General features: G+C 41.2%; 1 protein-coding gene across 1 annotated transcript in view; it reads right to left on the reverse strand.

Annotated features, from left to right (window-relative positions):
- Positions 1-21,332, reverse strand: part of pdlim5b (PDZ and LIM domain 5b) — a 35,738-nt gene that overhangs the window by 5,515 nt on the left and 8,891 nt on the right. Inside the window, exons 3-7 of the mRNA XM_070989458.1 lie at positions 14,748-14,899; positions 6,966-6,999; positions 6,098-6,618; positions 3,368-3,522; positions 2,536-2,563 (exon numbers count right to left, since the gene is read on the reverse strand). Of these exons, the coding sequence (XP_070845559.1) occupies positions 2,536-2,563; positions 3,368-3,522; positions 6,098-6,618; positions 6,966-6,999; positions 14,748-14,899 (890 nt within the window). The remainder of the gene's footprint in view (positions 1-2,535; positions 2,564-3,367; positions 3,523-6,097; positions 6,619-6,965; positions 7,000-14,747; positions 14,900-21,332) is intronic.

Consider the following 21,332-nt stretch of genomic DNA (forward strand, 5'->3'; position numbering starts at 1 on the left):
AGATGGAGGTTTATTTTCCTGTGGTGGTGTGAAATGTTAAGAGCTGCAATATATTTTAGTAGAAAATGTGAAGCACTAGTCTGTCTAGTCCACACCCCTTGTAAAAAGTTCACAGCTTTCATTGCAAGCTGAGAACCTCCTGTAGGCAGCAAAATTTCTCAACGAGTGAAGACTGAATACTTTAACAGTTAACAGTAGCTAACAGTTTGGTACATACAATCTGCTTCTGATCCATTTCTCCAATATTTGACTGAATCTTAAAGATCTTTTTTTTCTGGCTCAAGCATCCTTAATGTTACTGGAACAAAGCCGGCATCCGTTAGGAACGTATGTTTTCTAGGTACACAGACAAAGACATGATCACTCAGCAGCCATCACGTAGGCACTGCTGCTGCTCAGATAGACCGGTTGAGCAAAGGATTTGCACCAACGGGTGAACAATTTGTAGCCCTGAAGCTGTTTGGGTTTTTGGTGACAGCACACTGTACGTTACTCACAAAAGATCCTATTGTGCTGTCAATCACAGATTCATGGTTTTGCATTTTATCATAGCTTTAATCCTCTCTTGCTTTTGTTCTCTTATCCTGCCTGTAAGGAGTTTCTGTTTGACTGATCATGACGAGAGAATGCAATTCAATCACCCGCTGGTTTTCAGCTATGGCGTCTGTATGTAATTTCAGCATGTCTGCTTTCTTTTTATCTCCCTCCTCTATCCAGCCCATCTCTTTCCACCACTCATTCACGCTCATCCCACCCAGTAAATCAAAATTCACAACAAAATATTTTGAAAGAGCTTGATCGGCACAGAAATTCTGATGTAATGCAGTCACAGGTGTGTGTTTTTACCACGGCGTCCAAAGTGGCTCAGCCAGTCATAATCAAGGACTGGGACTATCCATTTCATAATGGAATACAGATCATACCATGTTTGGAATTGGCACATTAACTACATGCTTAATGTGTGACAAGATCTGACATGAAGCTGTTGATTTATGTGGCAACCAGTAACTTGCAATGACAATAATAACACCACCAAATGGTTCCCAAGGTTAAAATGTTTGAACAGTTTTTAGAGAACAGGCTACTCTAAACAATGTTTTGTCTCATTGCACACATAAGCATTGTTAACCATCTATTTATTTTCATATAACAAACCTTCACCTACTGGAAGTTTACTTTTCTGAAAAACAAGGAATTGAAAAGAAGAGATGAAGAAAGAAGCAACAGCAGAAAAGAAAGAAAACAGTTTATTGAGGTAAACTCATTGAAAGATGACAAATGAAATTACTTTGGTTAGTGTAGAAAACAGAGAGAAATGATACAGACATGCTCAGAAAAATGAAGAAACAGAAAGTGTTCAGAGGAAAGTGGAGGCTCAGACATAAACACTGTGGATGTACACGGCAACATAGTGTAATGCTGCATTCCCTAGCACACGCCCATATTGACTTGCATGCATTTCATTTACATTTTGAAATATAATTACACATAGCAAAATAATATGCGCCTTAAAACATTGTTTACAACAGAGTCTGTTTGCTTGAGTATCTTGAGTTGTTTTAACTTTTGGGACGGTTGATAAATAAAGGCTGTGACAGTGCTGGTATGCAAAAAGGAGGCAATGGAAGTTTAATAATGGTCAAAATAAAATAAATTAAACGAGTTAAACAAAAGAAACAAGACAAAACAACACCTTGCCTCCTACACATTTAGCACTCGTGCTGAAACGTCATGATGCCAATCTCTCAGCTTCTTGTACTTGTGTCCTATAACTTCTGGGTCCAACTTGTTCGCTCTGATTTGCCCCACAAGACAGGATTAAAAGAGAATGAAGAGAAAGGGGGAAAGTTGGAATGTTAAGATCGTAACAGAAAAGTAAAAGATAAAACAAGGAGGAAAAATAGCACCGCTGGAAACGGATACAAAACAAGGGATTTTCCGCTTGCAGATGTGTACGGAATTACAAGCCGAGGCAGATGTGTAATATCTGCCCTATTTTAAATCTCACTAACAGAAGGAGAGCAGGAATCTCCCTCTGGCAGACCTGCTATTGCCCACAATACCACTTCATTACCCACAGTTTCCAGTGAGTGACACACTGATTGGTTGGGGATCTGGTACAGAGGGCAGACTGTGTTTACTGCAGATTAAATCGACTCATGACTGGGAACAGTAGTAGCAATCACAGCCTGTGCTGAGTCCATGGCTGTCTCCACTCAACCGTCCGCCTCTTAGAGCTCTCGATGTGGTTTCTCTAAATTAAGCCTTAAATTAAGCATGATACTGGGGGACCATAAGATCAGGAAATCAGGGCTTAACTCTGAATTACAGGCTCCTAGACATGCTTACATGAGTACTTTGAAGGCCAATTCTGAATTTGAAACCTTTATGATCACGAAATTACTGTAACAGTAAGAACATCATTGCTAAAACACATGCATTATTGTATTTCCTGCAAAAGTACTCACAGATGAGAAAAAGACAGACACAGAGACAAGCCAGATCTGATTATATCTAAAACCGCCAACCACTTACTTTTTCCCGCTGTTCTCTGGAGTTTGGTCTGAAACAGAGAAGGAAAAATAATGGACAAAAATTAAGTAAAATGTATCATCAATGGTCACAGCGAGTCACAATGTTAAAAACAGTGCTGCAACTTTTTCTACAGTAAGTTCATCTTGTCATACAAAGAACTACATGACTGAGTGAGTGCCATCCCTACACAATAGACCCTGATTGGACCTCCTGCTATCCCCTATTGGAGATCCATCAAATGTTCAAAGTTCATCACATACTCCTGGCCTGGTAACATCATTTGACAAAAAGAGAGGCAGTTGAAGACAAATCTCTCATCTTACTTCACTCTAATAAGCACATTACTGTAAATGTCATTTTGCATCAGTTAAGCCGATCAGCACACACACATGCACACAACCCCTAAGAATGGAGTGAGGCCCAAAGCCGCAGCCTGCTCATGTAACCATCGATGTCACTTATAGTCAAAACAGTAACATAGAAAATCTATTAAATCATATGGTGATGAAAGCTACTATGACACAAGTAAGTATGATATCACCATAATCTACAGGAGCAATCAAGTTTTTAAAAAGAAATATGACATAATTACAGTCATATTAAAGCTTCTAAAGAAAATATGGTGCAATGGATTACCCTAAAATTGGTACCCTTTGCAAAAATCTGTCATGTGCCCCAGCCTAAAGAGGTTTAATGGATCTGAAATGAACTGACAGCAATACCAAGCTTAGCCTTACAATACTCAGCTATTTCCTAAAATTAAATTCAGCCCATTTCAGCACTTAAAAAACACACAGCAACAAGTCAGAGTGTTAAGTCTGTTGGTTCGCACCATTTTCAGTGCCGGTGAGCTGGGCCAGGATACGGAAAGAGCGGGATTGCGAAGTGCCGCCCCGGGGGTGCCAGTCCTCCGTGTCCTCAATCAGACGCTTCTTGCTGGCATCGCTCAGCGGAGATGCATGATTCTCCGGCTCCACGTCAGGTTTCCTGTACAGTCAACCAAGAAAAGATCAAGTTAAAAACAACCGTTGAAACAATTATGAATTTGATATTAACTGTTCAGTACAACAGAGCCTCTACCATAGGTACAGGATCCAGGTAATACACACATGCAGGCTTAGAAACAACGTTCATACTAACAGCAGACACACACGGCACACATGTACTATACAATGCGATGGGTGTTCCCCATTCAAAGGTGCAGCTTGTAGATACATGTCTCACAGTATGAGCTAACTGCTGCTTGATTTCACAGTTACCTCCTAGGTCTAGCTGGAGGTGGAGTTCTGCAAGTGGGCAATGAGAAGGTGGTGAGGGAGAAGGCAGAAACACCGAGAAATTCATAAGTAACATTAAGTGCTAACTATACAGTATGACACTGCACTGTTTATGTGGGAGAGTGAAGAAACTGTTCTGACCTATACTTACTTAAGACTTGTCTGAGGCTCACTATTAGAAAAGAAAACCACAGAGTAGAAGTCAGACACTACCATAAAAGGCCATTGTTATGTCTATAAAGGGTGTTGACTGATGAGTAAAAAGGTGAGGAGCAATTAGATTTACTACACTAAAATGGTGAAATTAAACACACCAACTACACATTAACAACAGTGAGTCTTTGAGAGATGGAAGTGACAGTGACCATATCTCACCACAAGGTGGGAGTGATGTACTTTCAAAATATGGATCAGTTTTTCTTCCCAGAGTAATTTGATGGTACTCTGGAAGGCAATAATATTTCTGTAAAGTGTTTACATGCAGAGTTTAGTTCAAATTTAGTCCCAAACTATGAATCAAGTTACTGTCAAAAATCCAAGAGTGTGCAATCCTTTGTCTGTGTGTTCGTTTATGTGAGTGTGTGTGTGCCACTGTGTGTCAACTGAGTCAAGGTGAAGGATGATCAAAGACAAGTCAGGCTATTCTTAGCCAAAGCAGAATACACTTGGCAGTGATTTGTCTAGCCCTGAGTAAACACGCTGACAACGGTAGCAGATGAGAGGAAGACAGATGCCAAGCTGGGTCACTGCAGCAGCCCGACGCGCTGACAGGCCTGCCTACACTGGGTGTGAATACAGAATAAGCTAACACACGGCCTGACGCCACTGAGAGAATGAACGACCAGTATGAGCTGACCCCCACTGGGTGTCCCAAGGTGTCTCAGATGAGATTATTTACTGGTGGTTTTGCAGTTTGTTTGGACTTAAAATGAGCATGTACTGTAAGTGGATGAGCATGAATGTGAGGTTTGTCAGAGTTAGCTCAAAGAGGTGCAAGCATGCCTTTGGTGATCATAAACCAGAGAGATGTGAAGGCTATAATCACATTCCACATGGTTAGAAAGCTTCTGCAGCACATATATTATCATTCACAGCACTAACTTGGTGTCTGTCTCTTCTTCCTCCTGTGGGCAAAGAAGGGGTAAATGGAAAAGGATTGAAGCCAAGATGGAGCATGAATAGACCAGTTTTAGGAACAGACCACGGTCCCAAAACACATGTCCTTTTAATGAAAGGCCCTTCTGAGAGAATGTGCATAAAGAAAACCACAGAAACCACAAACAAAGCATGCAGGTCAGGACACAAACACACACATGCTGCAGTACACTCCACCTCTATAAGCGGACAGTCCAAGGTTTCAGGCAACAGAGAGATTGAAGAGAAGACACAGTTAAGTTGTGCCTGACAATGACTCTTCATTTTATAACAACAACATTCCTGAAGAGGCTGTTCCCACTACTGCTAACCCTGTGAAGCACACACAGATATCAGTAGGTTTCCCAGATGTATTTAAGTGTGAAGCCACTTAAAAACAGATTTCTGTGACCTATTTTTTCAGGTGACAGGGAAGAAAGAATGAGTGGCAAATCACTTAAACCTAGCTCAGTCTACCGTAACCCAACCAGTGAGTCAAACCCTGCGGATGAAGCCCGGTCCAGCCAAACTTAGCTCTGTCCCCGATCCCTAAAAGCACAGAGCTGCCAGGATTCTGGCTAATTAGAAACAAGTGTTACACCAGCAGTGTCTGTTGGGCAGACTGTGTGTTTGGCAGACCTGCAAACCCCACTGTCAATTATAGATAGTAAGGCAGTAGCATCGGTTAGCATGTTGTCTAGACTCCTTTCCAGTTGCCCTGTGGAAGATTTGAACAAGATGTGCAGCATGCTTTGGATTTTCCTTACACACAGCTGTGTGAAAACATAGGTGATGGGCTGCTCCAGTGTTAGCTTTTCAAATGAAACACATATTTATAGGCATGAGGTAATACCAGTGGATATTTTCTGTAATATATCGGGATATTTTCTGTAATATATTTCTTCAGGTAGACTGCATAACAAAAATGTCCTCTAATCTGTGGCCTCTGTGAACCACAACTCCTTCTGGACCTGCCGACTAAAGCACACAGCGTGCATGTATTACTAAGTCATTCAATAACATTTTGCACTCAAGCCAACATAAATAGTGAGTTTGAACATATATGTATGACTTCAGTTTCACTCTTCAGATTAAAAAGGGGCAGTGTAAGAGAAAACATATGGTAACTGGGTTTGATGAATGGTACGTACCCATTGAAGTGCTCTGACAGTCCCTGGCTCTCCAGAAGACCTCGCCTCTGTCCCATAGCCACCTCACAGGCATTGGTGTTGGAGTAGAGGTTGATAGGTGTGTTATAGACGGAGGGCTGTGGGACATTAGGATGGGAGGAGGGGGCTGTCACTCTGGCTGGAGAGGAGGAGTTAGATGAGGAGGAAGATGCATAGGGGGAGGTGAAGGTGGAGCGACCAGGGCCGGGCCTGGGAACCGAGTTGGCTGGAGCTGAGTCTGGGGCGGCGGGGCTCGACTTCAGCGGAAATGGTGGCTGGGGTGGTTGAGAAGGGGCAGCTGGCGTGAAAGCGGATGATGCAGAGGGAATGGTAGCTACTTTAGGGGCATCTGGGGAGGAAGAAGATGTGACCACACCGCTGCCCCCAAAAGGCCGGGCTGTCTTGTTGTATGCAGGACCAGTCTGACTCGACGGCTTGGTGAATGTGGTGCTTGGGGCGGAGTGAGTGATTGGAACAGGCTTAATGATTTCTTGAGGTTCGTCCTGGATGAAGGTGGAGACACACAGCATGCACATACAAAAAAAAAAAAAAAAAAATCTACAATCAACTCATGCATGTAAACCAGCATTCCTAAAAGCACTGCACCACAACCATATCCAAATCAACAGTGATTTCACACTGCTGGATGAATGAAAGTCATGCCTGTGCCATACAAATTTAAGAGGTGCTATTACATGTGGCCTCTGCGATCAGCTATGCATGCCAAGCCAATCTGTGTTTAGACATAATCTCAGAAGGGCACAACACGCATGCTCACTTTTTAATAAACTGGTATAATATTAGTAAACAAAAGGAATTCAGGAATTTGTGTGAATATTTTACTTCATACCTTTGGCACTCCATTGTTAGGGGTACTGGAGGGTCTGTGAAGACAGAAAGAAAAACACACACATCCTTATAGCAGCCATTCATAATGTTGCAATAAAGTTACATTTCTGAACATTAAAGGACTGGGTGTGCTAACTAATATGAGACTCAATTTATGATTTGTCAGAGCGACATAATTGTATCTTTGATGTCATATCATCATTAAAACATCCCAAAAAGGAGAATTCTAAATGACACATTACCTATCTCATGCAAGGTTCAGGTTCTGGAGATTGACTTTTATTGCTAGCTGAAGTATGGAAGCAAATGGCAGCCTGAACTGAAGGAAATATTCACAGCTTTATGCTTTGGAAAATGGCTAACAATAATCATATGTGATTTTACGTCAAGGTGCTAAAACATGTAAAAACCACCAGTTTGTGTGAACACGCTGTACTTCAGGCTGTGTGTCCACATGTAGACTGGTGTTGAAGTTTGGCGTACGACTGATTTATACTTATGATTGAAGCAGCTGCCACAGTTTTATCACCTATGGGAGGGGCGGGGGGTGGTCTGTTTGTCTCTTCTCTTGAGATGTCCGGGATAGAAACCGGCAAATGTCCAACAAACTGTTCATCTCCTCCTTTTGTTTCATTATTAATACTTGCAAGCAGGTCTAACACAATATCAAAATTTGGAAAACTCAAGTATTAGGATGTATTGTGTATTAATGAATATCAGAACTGCAACACATCGTACACCCCCCATCATGTCACACAAGGCGCATGTAAGCTCCTGTTAGGGAACTTATCGCCATTAGTGAGACACTAGAGCTGAAATGCAGACAGATGCCTTTGTTAACAATCTGTCCTATATTTGGTCCAAATATGCAGACAGGGTGTCCCTAATTCCTCATAAAACAAAAAAACAAAAAGAGTGAGTCAGCAAGGCTGGTTCCGGACCAGGCGCTACGGTATGTCCACTGACGTCCTTCCTTTCTCTGCCATATTAGGAAAACAGTCAACAAACTCTCACGTACTTCCTTTCTGACTGAGCAGAGGCGCAACAACTGAGGCTTGCAGCACGTTATTAAAGAGCCTCACCCTCCGACCAGATGTTGATGTCATCTGTGCCCATACTTGCATTTACAGTTTCCACTTAGCAGTTAATATAGAGTATGCTTATTTTCCAATGTACTTGTATTATTGGACCTACTTATGGAGAAACAGCACGATGTGCCAAGGAAAACGGTTAAAGGTCTAAAGATCAAACAGTACATTCCATTACAAATAGGACCCAGTCCACAATGAGGCACTGTGTATCTGCCATCAGTGGCCCGGAGTGAGGTGGTTGGGCGGATTCGGCCTCTATCTGTCTTTTCCCAGTGCAAACTGAATAAACACTTGCTAGGGTGGTCCTGTGAACATCTGCTCAGCTCAGCCCCTCTGTGCTGTCCTGCTCCCTGCCCTGCCAGACCTGCTTTTGTTCCGATATGACAAAAAAAGACAAACACCGGGTGAGTCTGTGGGTCACAAGCATATATTTACTTTTTGATGTTGAATCTCAGTGTAACTGAATAGTATCATGACTCCAACTGGTCTGTCATTGTGATGTAAGGTGTCTTCTTGGTGTTATGTCAACTATTTTTCTACTTTTCAGTCTGGAGATGGCTTCTGTTTAATGATTTTGGATGGTATATGTGCAGCATGCTATCTGTGGTTTACAATTAAAGGCTAGATTCTCAAAATGTTTAAAAAAAATATGTGTTAAGAAAGTATGTTACGTATTCTTATTTATACATTATACATTGTCAGTTTCTCTCAAACAAAGAACATGAAGAAAACATGACGTGTAATATTTTACACTTAATTGTACTATCCTCTGTGTTACAGTGGATATGTATTCATCACAAAATGTGATATTTTATGGGTTTTCTCTCATGTTAGATGAACTAAACTAAGCCATAAATACAAAAGATATAAGGCAGAGGCATTTCTGATCTATATTTGCAATTTATTTGGTGTATCAGACAGCTTTCCCTGTATGTCAAAATACCACAGTTTGTGCTACTCCATGTGTTCATAATACAGAGAATCTGTGGCCCTGTTGAGGATGCAGTCATGGCTTTGCTCAGCCGAGAGCACACTTCAGTTGGTTCTTCTAAATCTAATAAGGATGTCTCGCTTTATTAGATTACAGATGCTGATATCTACAAGATGTATTTATGGATCAAATTTATAGAATATATAATTTTAAAAAAAGCTAATAAATGAGTGCAAGATACAACTAAACAGGTTATCTTGACAGCAACAGTGTACTTGGATGGAAAAAAAAAACATTTGGCTTTTGTCAACATGGACACATGCACACACAATATCCTGTTTCCATCACTTTTGGGGACACTACATAGACTTACATTCATTTCCTGGAGACTTACCCTAATCCTAACCCAAAACTAAACCTAAACTTAACTCAAGTCTCATCTCTAAAATTTAATGATTTACATTCTGGGGACCCATAAGTAAAGCAAGTCCCAATGTCCCCATTAAGTAATACATAACCTCACACACACATATGCTGACATTGGTCATTTCTGGGGACATTATACAACCATAACCACTACTTGCCTAGCTCTAACCCCTTACATCATATCCGTTTAAACCTAACCTAAACCTAAACCTAGACCTAAACATAACCTTAACCCAAGTCTAATGTCTTCCTGATTTACATTATGAGGACGTGTCCCCATAAGGAAAGTGAGTCCCCATGATGTGACTGAGGAAACAGATTCACGTCCCCACAACATGTGTAATACATGTCCACACAGTCACACATATACAGCTCCAGAATAAGAGAATGAGGAGGTTAACCGGAGGAATAAGCCTGAGGGCAAAGCAGACTGACGTATTTCCACCCTGCTCCTGTCTCTTTGACGGCCAAGAGAAATAGTCTGGCATATGGCATTTGACTGAATGATGGAGAGGCTAATAGACACAGCTTTCTCACCACACACGTATACGTCTTAGCAGCTTATAGACTCACATATTCATCTTTTAACATAGAGGGACAACTGCACAAATAAGAGAAGCCTTTCATTTTCCATGTGTTGTTTTCACTTCATTTTCACACATAGTTTCTCACCATATTAAAGCAGGCCTGGAGCGAGAACACAGTACAGATACTGTACGACATGTGGGAGGATAGAGACGAGTAGATTTCACATATGCTCTGCATGTCATGCACAGGTTACATTATTCCAAGACCTTGTTGAACAAGATCTGGCCTCTTACATTTAACTTGTGTGATAAATGTTAAAACTCTGTGGGAAACCTGGCAAACACTATCTGTTTTCTCAGATTTACCGCCGCATGAAAATTTGAACCAAAGCATGGAAAAGAAGGAAAACAAGGAGAAAAAAAAACAGAGGAAAGCAAAACAAAAAAAAACTCCAACAGAGGGATGTGGAATTAGCGGGTGTGGAAAAGAACTTTCTTTCTGTATTTCTGTTTTTCTGTGCAGCCAGCCTATCCGCTCAGTGGCAAAACTCACAGCTTGTGTCTGGCACATCCTGTCTCTCCATGCTCCCCCTCTTCTCAATGCTCCCTCATATTTCACCATGAATGAACATCTTGGAAGAGGGAATTTTGTGCTGTTGAGTAGTGCACACAAGGGCAGTTCTTTACAGAGAGTCGGGGACGGAGATTTAAAACTGTGGCAGCCCTAACAATGACAGAAACGTGACTGCTATTTCCAGAGCTAAAGCTTATTAACATGGAACTGGACAGCCTGCTGCTGCTGTCAGTTGCCTGGACACTTCGCTAACATGGTTATTGCCAGTGCACACGTGTCAAGCAGGAACCCCGTGTACTTGCCCATATCAGCAGTCACATGCATTGTAGTGATGGAAGGCATTCATAACATTCATTTCCCTGTAACGTCCTCTCTATGGCACTTTGCTGTGTGAGTGATGACTCTCTGGTCATGTGTGCTTGCCTTGGCAAGCAAATAGCAGAATGATAGTTGACCACAGGACTAAACAAAAAAAATTCAGATTGCATTTAATTGCATTTAGCGATCCAACCCACATTGAGACCAGATTGAAGAATAAAGCAGGGGAATGAAGGAGTTCTCCTTAAGGTCAGATCTCTGGACACAGCGACCACAACAAAATAAACTGCAACTCTAGTTAATGCATCTTTTTTAATGCAGGTCCAAGAGAGCCTCCATCCTTTCTGACTTTTCTTCCGACCACCACACCACATCTGGCTGAGGCAGCCAGGAGTCAGTGGGGGCTATGGGCCGCATTGGACTGTCCTCTTCTTCACCCTGTTATAACCATTCCATAAGACTTGTTGGGTGTACATTGGCAATGTATGAGAATGTATATAGATTCAACCCACAGCCGCCGAGCTGACTTGTATCTAGATATAGTAAGTGGCCTGTGGGGGAAAAGGAACAATATCGATATCACATACTGGAGGTTTTGGTAAATCAAATTTAAAGTTAGAACAAAGGAGGTTGTGTAATCAAAAGAGGAAGAGGGTAGCTAGAGTAAGAGGATATCCTGAAGGTCTAGGTGTTTCCACTTTTCATCTGGAGAATGTTTTTGAGTTCGTGAACAGTTAACAACTACCAAAAGCTCCACACTGTCCTGTTCCCCCAGAAACAGGCACACAAATATCCGCACGCAAAGTGGGAAATAGACAAAAATCTGAAACAATCTTGCACTAAGGGAGCTGACATGAATACGTGCGTAAAACATCAGAAAATAGTTGGATCGCAAAGCCAGCAGTGCTGATCTGTATTATCTTTGAGGTTTTGAAACCAGGTGCAGGCAGCCACAGCCTCTGGGGAGTGGTGTTTCGTTGTGTTATGCTGCATATTTCAATGACAATAAATAAACACTAATTATCATACTTTCCTGAAGATACTTCCCACGGCTGCCTGGTGTAATGGACTCTTTGCTGCTCAGCAACAAGACTCACATCACAGTGGAACAACAAGTACCCGTAAAATCCACTGATTACTGCTTGTCATATCCATGTAAGCAAATATCCAAAGGATGGAAGATAGGAAAACAACCATATTAGCTAGAGCTAGTGAGTGCTAGCGGACACTGCTTTGCCTTCTTTCCTGAGACCACAGTCTTGGAAAGCGAAACCTGGTTTCTCCCTCTGTCACACAACACAGAACAGCTCCTTGTTCATTCAGACTCATCTTGACAGTTCTGTTATGATTTACTATATGGTGGAGCAACAGGATGAGGAGAGTACTATTAAACCCAAAGTCCATTTCCTCTCCCTGATGAAAACAATTTTCCCCGATGGATGCATAACGAGAATTAACAGAATAAAGCACCTAGCAACAGGGAAATAAACACACTGGCATCAATGACGGTGAGTTCCTTTTTGGCAAGACAATATACAGAACACTGCAAAATATGCAATACTTTAATTGTGTTAATTTGATGCGGGGTTTTTCTGTGCGTTACAACATTTCTAACTATTGGAAACAAGACACGTGAAAGTGTGTGACAGTCATTTTATAGCCATTATTTTTATAACTACTTAAATGTTATTTAATGAGTAATTCGGGTTTGATTAAAGCACATATAGACTTGGATTGGATGCACAAGTGTCTTTTTGAGGAAGTGCTCTGAGAATGTGAACAATGACAAAGTGCCATGTTGGTACTAAACTGTAGTCACATTAATCATCTCTTGGCACTCTTGGAATGTTATTATGACCCCGACAGTCTTATCAGTGATCATCAAAACCGTAAATCAAATGTGAGAACATGGATGGAGAAAGTGATGCATATCAGAGAGATTTCTTGTAGTTACGCAGTCTTCTTATAGGGCTGCATATAGTACGTTACACTGAGCTTTTGGTACATGAAAGGACAACAGCATAAAGGTCACTGAGACGTTTAATCCCACTTTCTTCAAGCTTCTTTGCACTGATATCATATACTTAATTTTCAAGTCCCAAGTGAAAAGTTAACAATTTCTTTCATTCTATTCATTCTGCTTAAACCCAGATTAGGCTCCATGAATATTATTAGTATTACACTAATTATAGAATTAGATCCCAGTGGAGGCTGTGGAGAATTGTTTCTGACTCATGTGGTCTCTATTATTTCTATGGATGTTATATTCACCAAAGAATGTTGATTTAAATTTTTTTAATGACTGATTTATTCCCATGAATCACTTTATTCAAATTGAGGATTTTGTTCAAGGATTTTTTTTTTTCTCTCTCTTTTTTAAGGGTGATGACTTTAAATATAATGACAGACGCTTCATTCAAAATAGGCCTCGCAATGTGTGGCTCTAAAATTCATCTTTCTGTGACATGGAATATTAAACATGCAAGCCTTCCTCGAAAAACGCAGCCAGAAATGAAACAAACAACAATCATGTATCATTTGTACCGAAGAAACCTTTGTTGTTTAGCGGGTGATTTTAGTTGTAGTTTACATATTCTGTGAGGCCCGAATGTTTGATGTTTCATTGTGCATCCATTACCCACAGCAGATTACATGCAGCTGTGGGACAGGGCTATTTTAGGACTATTTTCCCACGATTAAAGCGCAGAGGCCCTCTCTGGCTTTGAAGTGGTGGTGGAATGACAGGACATGCAAACCAGGCTTTGACTTTTTCTGTCAACATGTTTTACAGTTTGGGAAGTGTGCGTGCTTCGCTTCCATTTGTTTGTGTCACACTAAAGCTACTCTCCTTCACACTTGACTGCAGAAAATGGACTGTGCTTGGCCAAAGCTCTTGGCTAAAAACCATCAGAGAGGCTCTTTTGTTTTGATTCATCTTCTTCAAGGTAACATAAAACACTTCTCCATCTGAACTGGGTGAACTTGAGCGGTGCCGGTGAAAAGTAGTTTTAAATTTGAGCCATTTCTTTGTATTACTAAACCAACTGAAGGTGTCCCTTTGAGTGACACTTTGGCCTTCTTGTAAATGGACTATAAACGCTGTTTGGACTGAAACCTTTTCCTGGTGGACCTCAGTTGAATCCCTGTTTTCTTTTCTTTGAAGCACATATTAAGGAACAGAGGGATTTCATTGAAAGTGCTCCTAATACTGCACTAGAGCTTTAACACACTCAAGGGCCCCAGAATACCAGGCTCTTCCTTTTGTCTAATGGGAGAAGCAGAGGATCCGTTGATGAACTCAGCATGCTCAAACCAAAACTAAGCTGCAGACTTTTACAGATTCTGCAGCATACACTACACAGCCAGGAAGGACATGTCTAAACCATTAATTGACAGCTTCTCTGTAACATCACATAATCAAAAGGTTCTTTATTCCATCTTTCTGAGGAGGAACTGAAGTTTGAATAAGTCAAAGACCAGAAGGCTTAACCCTCAGTTCTACTGATTTGCATTGAATGTTTTTAATGTGGTCTAAAATGTGATGCTACACCATTCCGTTCCATTGAAATGCCCTCAATAAAATTAAGAGAATCATTATAAATCCAATGTCATGCTAGCCACCCCCTGTCCTCTAATTTTAATGCCAATGACAAGACATGTAAACCAATGCTATCGTGCAAGAAACATCAAGCTAAATTCCATCTTTTTAATGTTCCTGAACTCCTTACGGGACCTCTGTGGCATAGCGTGTGCTGTGACAGAAACACTTGGAGCACAACATGAGTTCATTTGTTTCAAATAATGAAAAAGCAAACTGAAACCAAATGGCAATCAAGTTTTCTATTGTTGATCAAAGATCATTTTGTGTGTTCAGTACCCCGTGAAAAGCAGTCCATGTGCTGTGTGTGCATGTTACCTCTGTAGAGTGAGGCTGAGATTGCCTGTGCAGGCCTTAATCTTGTTCTGGGCCTCTAGGTGATTCATGCTGTCTGTGGAGATGCCATTAATGGACAGAATGATGTCTCCAACACTCATCTTGGCTTTGGCCGCCTTGCCTCCATCAGTGAGCTACAATGACACACATACAAAAAAAAAAAATGAAAAAGAAGCTCATTGTGCACATATTTGCTCCAAACAGAGAAGAGTATTGACAATTGACATCAACTCTGCCTCTTGTGTTAAGATTACGCTGTGTTAACATTTGGAACATTAGGGTTTGCACCAGTAGTTTCAAACAAAATGAAAAGAGAAAATGTTGTGTATGTATATTGGATTTATTTACTTCTTGTAATCACCAAGAATTGTGCTCTCCTTTCCGTTTCCTTTCTTATGTAACTTTTGTCAGATGATGATCTTATCTCTTCACAACATCACAACATTCATGGCCCCGCCACCAAAGCAATCTGCCATTTAAAAGAGCCGAAACATTCCCACAATGACGACTACCAAAGCGTGAATTTCAGTCAAGATTTAGAGATTTATTAAAAGCTAAAAAACTGAATTTTTAATTTACACACATACTTAGATGCCGTACTTGGAAAGAGCACCACCGCCAATGAATACGGCATCAGGTGGGGTTGGTTGTGCCTCTCCCAGCTTTGCAAATCTGCATTTGGGAAACGTACGACTCTTAAATTCTCCCTTGTTGATCATCTCAAGCTCTGTCAGAGCAAAATGCAGACTGAATGCCTCATCTTCAGTTCTCCCCTCAGCATTTTGCTGTTGTTGGATCTCTGAGGGACATTCAGAGGCCTGAATCCACTCCAGGGTTTTTGTTGCTCTGCTTTGTTATTGTGGGGCTGAAAGGTGGGCAGCTCATGTTCTCTGGAGCAGCTCCTCCTTCATGATTTTAATGTATTTGGCTTTACCTCTAGTCCATCTGACCACACAAATGAATGCTGTTCTTATATACGAAGAACATGCTGTATTTCAAACCCTCTATGTGTAAAATAAACATGTAATATGGGCAAAGTGAGGAAAAGCTAATTAAATATTTATAGAATATCCATGCATTTAATACTTCATAGCTTCCATGTATGGTAGCAAAGGCTTAAGAGCTTAAAGCTCTATAACTGCTGGTTCACCAGAGAGAGTGAGGTGGGGCTGAGGTTTATCAGATCTTGTATTGTTTTCACCACGCTGAGACTCGCATTTAACGCACAGCGAGTAACGCAATAAAACCATGACGATGAGATGACTCCCTTCCAGGTGTGGTGATTGAGCACTGATTACACAAGGCTGTGCACACCTCATCAATCACTCCACACACTCGCAACACACCTGTACAGCATTGCTGGCTGCAAACTCAGGAACAAAAAAAGAACACTGCGTCCTTATTATCTCGTGCAGGCTTTGTCACGATCATCTTCATGTCTCAGCTGCATGAAAGAGCAGCGCTCACGTCACCTGAAGCCTCAAACATTTAAGCAAAAGATGAACATGGGAAGCACATTCTAGTCTAAGTGAGGCCCATGAATGTGCTGAGAGAGACTGAGAAGTGTAATGAAGATGCAGTCATCTTCAGTCGCAAACTTGAGAGCAGCTGTTTATATGAGCCAGCTCTGATTTAGACAGCTAAACACAAACCAAGACGTCCCCTCTGTCCACTGCTAAAGAATGCACTCACATTAGGTAACACTAAGCAGGCTTTCCCGTAATTTTATAAAGGAGCCAATGAGACATAAAGAATGTGCCATTGTGTTAACCCTCATAATAAAACAGCAAAAGGGTGGGAGGGAGGGAGGCTGGGAGGGAAAGAATGAGGAAGTGACAGTGACCGACACATTCTCTCTGGAGCCGTGCTTTCCTCATGTCATTATCAAGTAGATCAGTAGCGGGACGTGTGGAGCACATAGCTGAGGCTGATGTATGCATACCAACGTCATGGAAACCCATAGAGCAGCCACATGCTAAGTGTTACTCACAAAAGAGGCAGGGTACTCACTACGCACGCATGAACACAGCTTCAACTGACTCACTTGACTCGATGTCCGGCACAGACTCACAGACACACCTGCCAGCGTTTACCGAGTCTGCCCTGACTCATTTGCTTTCAATAAAACAACTCATTGCTCTTCGGCGCACGGGCTAATAAAGAGAGCGCTATTCAGAGATCACTGGCATCTGCTGGCTCTGCCGAACTCTGCTAGACAGCTCCAGAGGTCAATGGCAGAAAAAAAAAAAAAAAAGCTGCTGAAGGGTTGTTGAATGAACTCATCCCTGGGACATGGATTCTTTTTCTCTCAGTCTCCCCATGTCTCCCTGTCTGTGCACCTTTGTGTGAGTGTTTCTGTTTGTTCGACAGGAGGAGAGGGAGTGAAAAAGAAATCTGAAGTTATCTCCTTGTAGGGATGTGAGAAAGAATAGTATACAGCTCTATATATGGTAATTCCTCAAACATGTACTCTTTTAAGACGTGAAGAGAGGACTTTTTTAATGTGTGGCTAACAGGGTTTAATGCTTCAGTCTGTGCGAACAGAGAGCGCTTTATAGACCCAAACCTCCTTCAGTCAAACACTGTCTTTCTCACATGGATACAAAACAAATACATGTTACAGTAAGAATCCCTGGCATTCACAGTCTATAAATATAAATCAAGAGAGGTCTGAAGCACTCGTGACAGAGAGCAGATAAGTAATGAACTGGAACTTTGGCTGTGCTACTCTCTCAAGAGAGCAGGATGTCTCAGCAACAAATCAACCACATCACACTGTGCCAGTTATGCACTTAATCAAAATTTGCAAAACACGCATTACTATTTTAAACCCTGCAAGGTCAAATAAGAAAAAAAAAAGAGTGATCCAGGGCAGTTTCACACGGTGTAAACTGAACTTTAATTCGGAGAGTAAAAAGGTTACGAGCTGGGGCTGTGTGTTAGTTTGGCAGATTAGAAGGATGTTTCCAAATGAATGAAGTGTCTTTCCAACTGCGTTTACATGAATGGGATTCCAGCTACATAATGGTGTAGCTGCTGTGCTGATGTGGTCCTCTCCACACTGTTGGTTTTACTGCTGTGCAGTCACTGGTAATGACTAGCTGTTCCACACTACACATGTAAGTGCCTCTGCTCCTTCAAATGTAGCTTACAGAATATTACACAATACTTGGCAGATCTATCTCGGGGCTTATAGTTAAATCCTATAGGACACTGGAGATTATGACATTACCAGCTAAAAAGACCCTTAATTTATTGTTGCTACAAATGCCTTTGTGGAAGAACGCCATCTTCCCCTCATTGTAAAGAGATGAAAAGAAATTGAAAGGGATTTTGCACAAGGCTAACTATAAAAACACATAAGAAGTGGCGCAGGAGCCTAGAAAAATTAGCAGTCCATTCCTTCCATGTGTCTTCCATTTGTTATTCAAGCATAATCAAATATAGCCATAAAAGCAAATGATTAAAAAAAATAAAAATCCGGTTCATTCTGAAGATTTAGATGTTTACTTAGCCTTAAACTTATCCATAATAAGGCAATAAATTAATACATAACACAAATAAAGGGTTCTCTAAGATTCATTATTGGTTAAACCAACAAAGTGAAAGCAGCTTTGTTAAGTAGCTGATACGGCTGAATTCATGAAATACACCGCCTCTCCAGACAACCTAAGCTGCTGCCAAATCTCTTAATACACTAGAATTCTTTACTAAACAGATCAATGCAACTGATTTACAGTTATAGCATAACAACAAACATTTTTTTTTCACACAAAACTCTTTCTGGGAGAATACTGCTTCTATTTCCAGCACTTCCATTAAAACCAGCCACATCTAAGGTAAGGTAACACATTTAAGATAACACTTCAGCACTTGTGGGATGCTAATCGTCTTCCATGCTGGTGTAACTACCCGCCTTCTGTGAAATTATGGAGTAAGGATGAAGGCTGTGGTCATTTGAAATTTCAGAAGCCATGTTACAGGAAGCGCCTTGTGGTGAGGACTGAAGGCCTGTGAGATGCATGTCATGTCTGTGTAGGGTAGACTTAGACAGAGGACCTTATATGGAAAAGACTTGGGCCTAACATTATGCCATCACAAACACACAAAGCTAAAGCAGTTTGACTTACTCTTAACCAGAGACGGTTCAGAGAGCAGACAGCACACTTACAGTCATTTCCTGAGTCTGTGTCACATGGCTTTCCTTGCCCTTTAGGAGATTATTCACTTCAATGGGAGAGGTGAATGTGAGCACAGATTGTGACCGACTCTCTTGCCCCAATAGTGAAAATAAGTAAATATTAGACCTATTTGTCACGTCTTCCAAACATTCTGATACTAAATTGGCATTTTTCAGAAAAACAAATCAGTAGAGAAATAACTTTGTGACCTGCAAGATACTCTGTTGAGAACTGGTTAGCAGGTTAAAACGTGTGGGAAATAAGGTGCAAGCATTAAATTTGTACATGTTTTAACATGGATAAACAATGGTCCATCAGTAATGTGTTAGTGTTAAACACGCCCAAGCTTTGTGCAGCAATAATAACAGGAACAACTTTTGACTCATGATTTCAAAATGTTGTCTCTGAATTTTGAAGCTCATCACACAGTATCACGTTCCCCATCCAGGAGGCAGGACAGTGGTTCCTGTATGCATTCAACCTGCAAAACTCATCAAGAAATACATCACCCTGCTGGATCTCTGAGAAGAATCTATCAAGAGGACACAAGACAAGACAGCACACAGCAAACCTGCTGCGCTAGCACAGCAGACGCCATGAAGTACGCTTTATTGCCAAGAGAAGTCTTCTCTTTTTTATGCTTGCACACCTGCAATGCCTCGCACGAACTGTTCAAACTGTAATGAGGCGGAGATATGAGAAGAACAGCAATGTACCCTACAGCGGTTGGGAGGGGACTAAACAGCAAGATCTCTTTTTTCCTCCAAGCCAAACATCGCAATTAAGGCCACTTGAACAGAGGTAGCCCCGCGGTTGTCATGGTTTGACCCCAGTCTCTTACTACATCAATCAGGCTGCTGGAAAACACGAGATGCCAGGCAGACCTACATACGAGCTCTTACTCAAATCGCCATGACGACGCAAACAAAACAACACAAAGCAGTACCAATCCGGCGCTGAATACTGAATGCTCTTTAGTCAGGTCAGAAACAAACCCGGGCTGACTAGCACTGCTGAGGCAGATGATATGAAAAGGCTTTTAGCCACCAAGCGCTGGTTTCCACTTCCATCCATGATTCATCGGACTCTCCTGGGTTTGAAGCGGACCTCTTTAGATTTGGCCACAGAGCATGACCATCGTTAGGTTTCACCTACTGTTTGGATGGCAAAATGTTCAGGCTATATAATTTATGAATGAACAGGCTGACACAAAAAGACAAGTTCACCTCCTGTTAGCATAATATACAGTTTCTCTGCTTTCCAAAAGCTGCAACATGAACGCATAGGTTTGTGAAAGCTACAACAACATAACTTAGACAGCCACCCCAATACCAACACATATTTTGCATTACCGTGAAGGTAATTTTTACTTTCAATGACAATGGTTACTGTTAAATGGACTGCATTTATATTGCAACTCAATCCAGAGAGCTGTCCAAAGTACTGTACTTTTCAATGCTGTTATCACCGTGACTGTGACTATCAGTGGTGATGACGCCTTAAATGCAGCAGACCTTAAAAAAACAGCGATAATCATGGGTTGGAGTCTAAGCTGCAACCACCACGTGCAGTGGCCTATTGCATCTCTGAATTTAGTGGATTGCTCCTTTGAATATCTTTTAATAAAAAAAAAAAAAAAAGCATGAGTGATTTAAATCACAATCAAGTGACAGCTTGGTTATTCTTTATAGCTCTGCCATATAAGATTGGAGAAATTGAAAGCAGATGTCCTCGATACAACTCTAGACAGACCGAAGGGAGATCACACTGGGATCAAACACATACTGCAGATAACAGTTTTTTTACTAAACCCATATGCAATCTGAACGCATCTTTAGCACCCTGCATGGAATCACAGATTATTAAATATGCCTTGTGAAGTCCATACACAGAAAGCTGTAAAATATTGGATAAACATAACTGGTTTCTATCAAATTCCAGTTTCCATGTAAAAATGCTCAAGGGATTTTAATACAAGAGACAGATCAAGAAATACACACAAACTGTTTGGCAGCTCTGCAGCACAGATCACAAGCTATCTGTCTCAATGATTTTCTGAAATGCCACAGGGATTTTTTCACTGCTTGATTTTATTTTTTCTGGACCTGAGCAGGACCAAAACTTATGGCTCAATGTCCGACAGAGCAGGCCAGATGATACTTTATCCAATAAGCTCCACACATGATACAAGCTTCTTTCTGTATTAAATGTAAATCAATGACAAACATACAATAAACCATATTCACACAGTGTCCATTTTACTCTGACGTCACGCTCAGGGTGGGAAAACTCAAATGCTGCTATCCAAAATGCAAGTCGTATAAATGTTGTGAAGCTGCCAAATGGTGATCGTTTCAGTGCGTCCTGATTGATCAGCAACTGAAAA

This window comes from Chaetodon trifascialis, chromosome 20 (genome assembly GCF_039877785.1).
Source record: "Chaetodon trifascialis isolate fChaTrf1 chromosome 20, fChaTrf1.hap1, whole genome shotgun sequence".
NCBI classification, from domain to species: Eukaryota; Metazoa; Chordata; class Actinopteri; order Chaetodontiformes; family Chaetodontidae; genus Chaetodon; species Chaetodon trifascialis.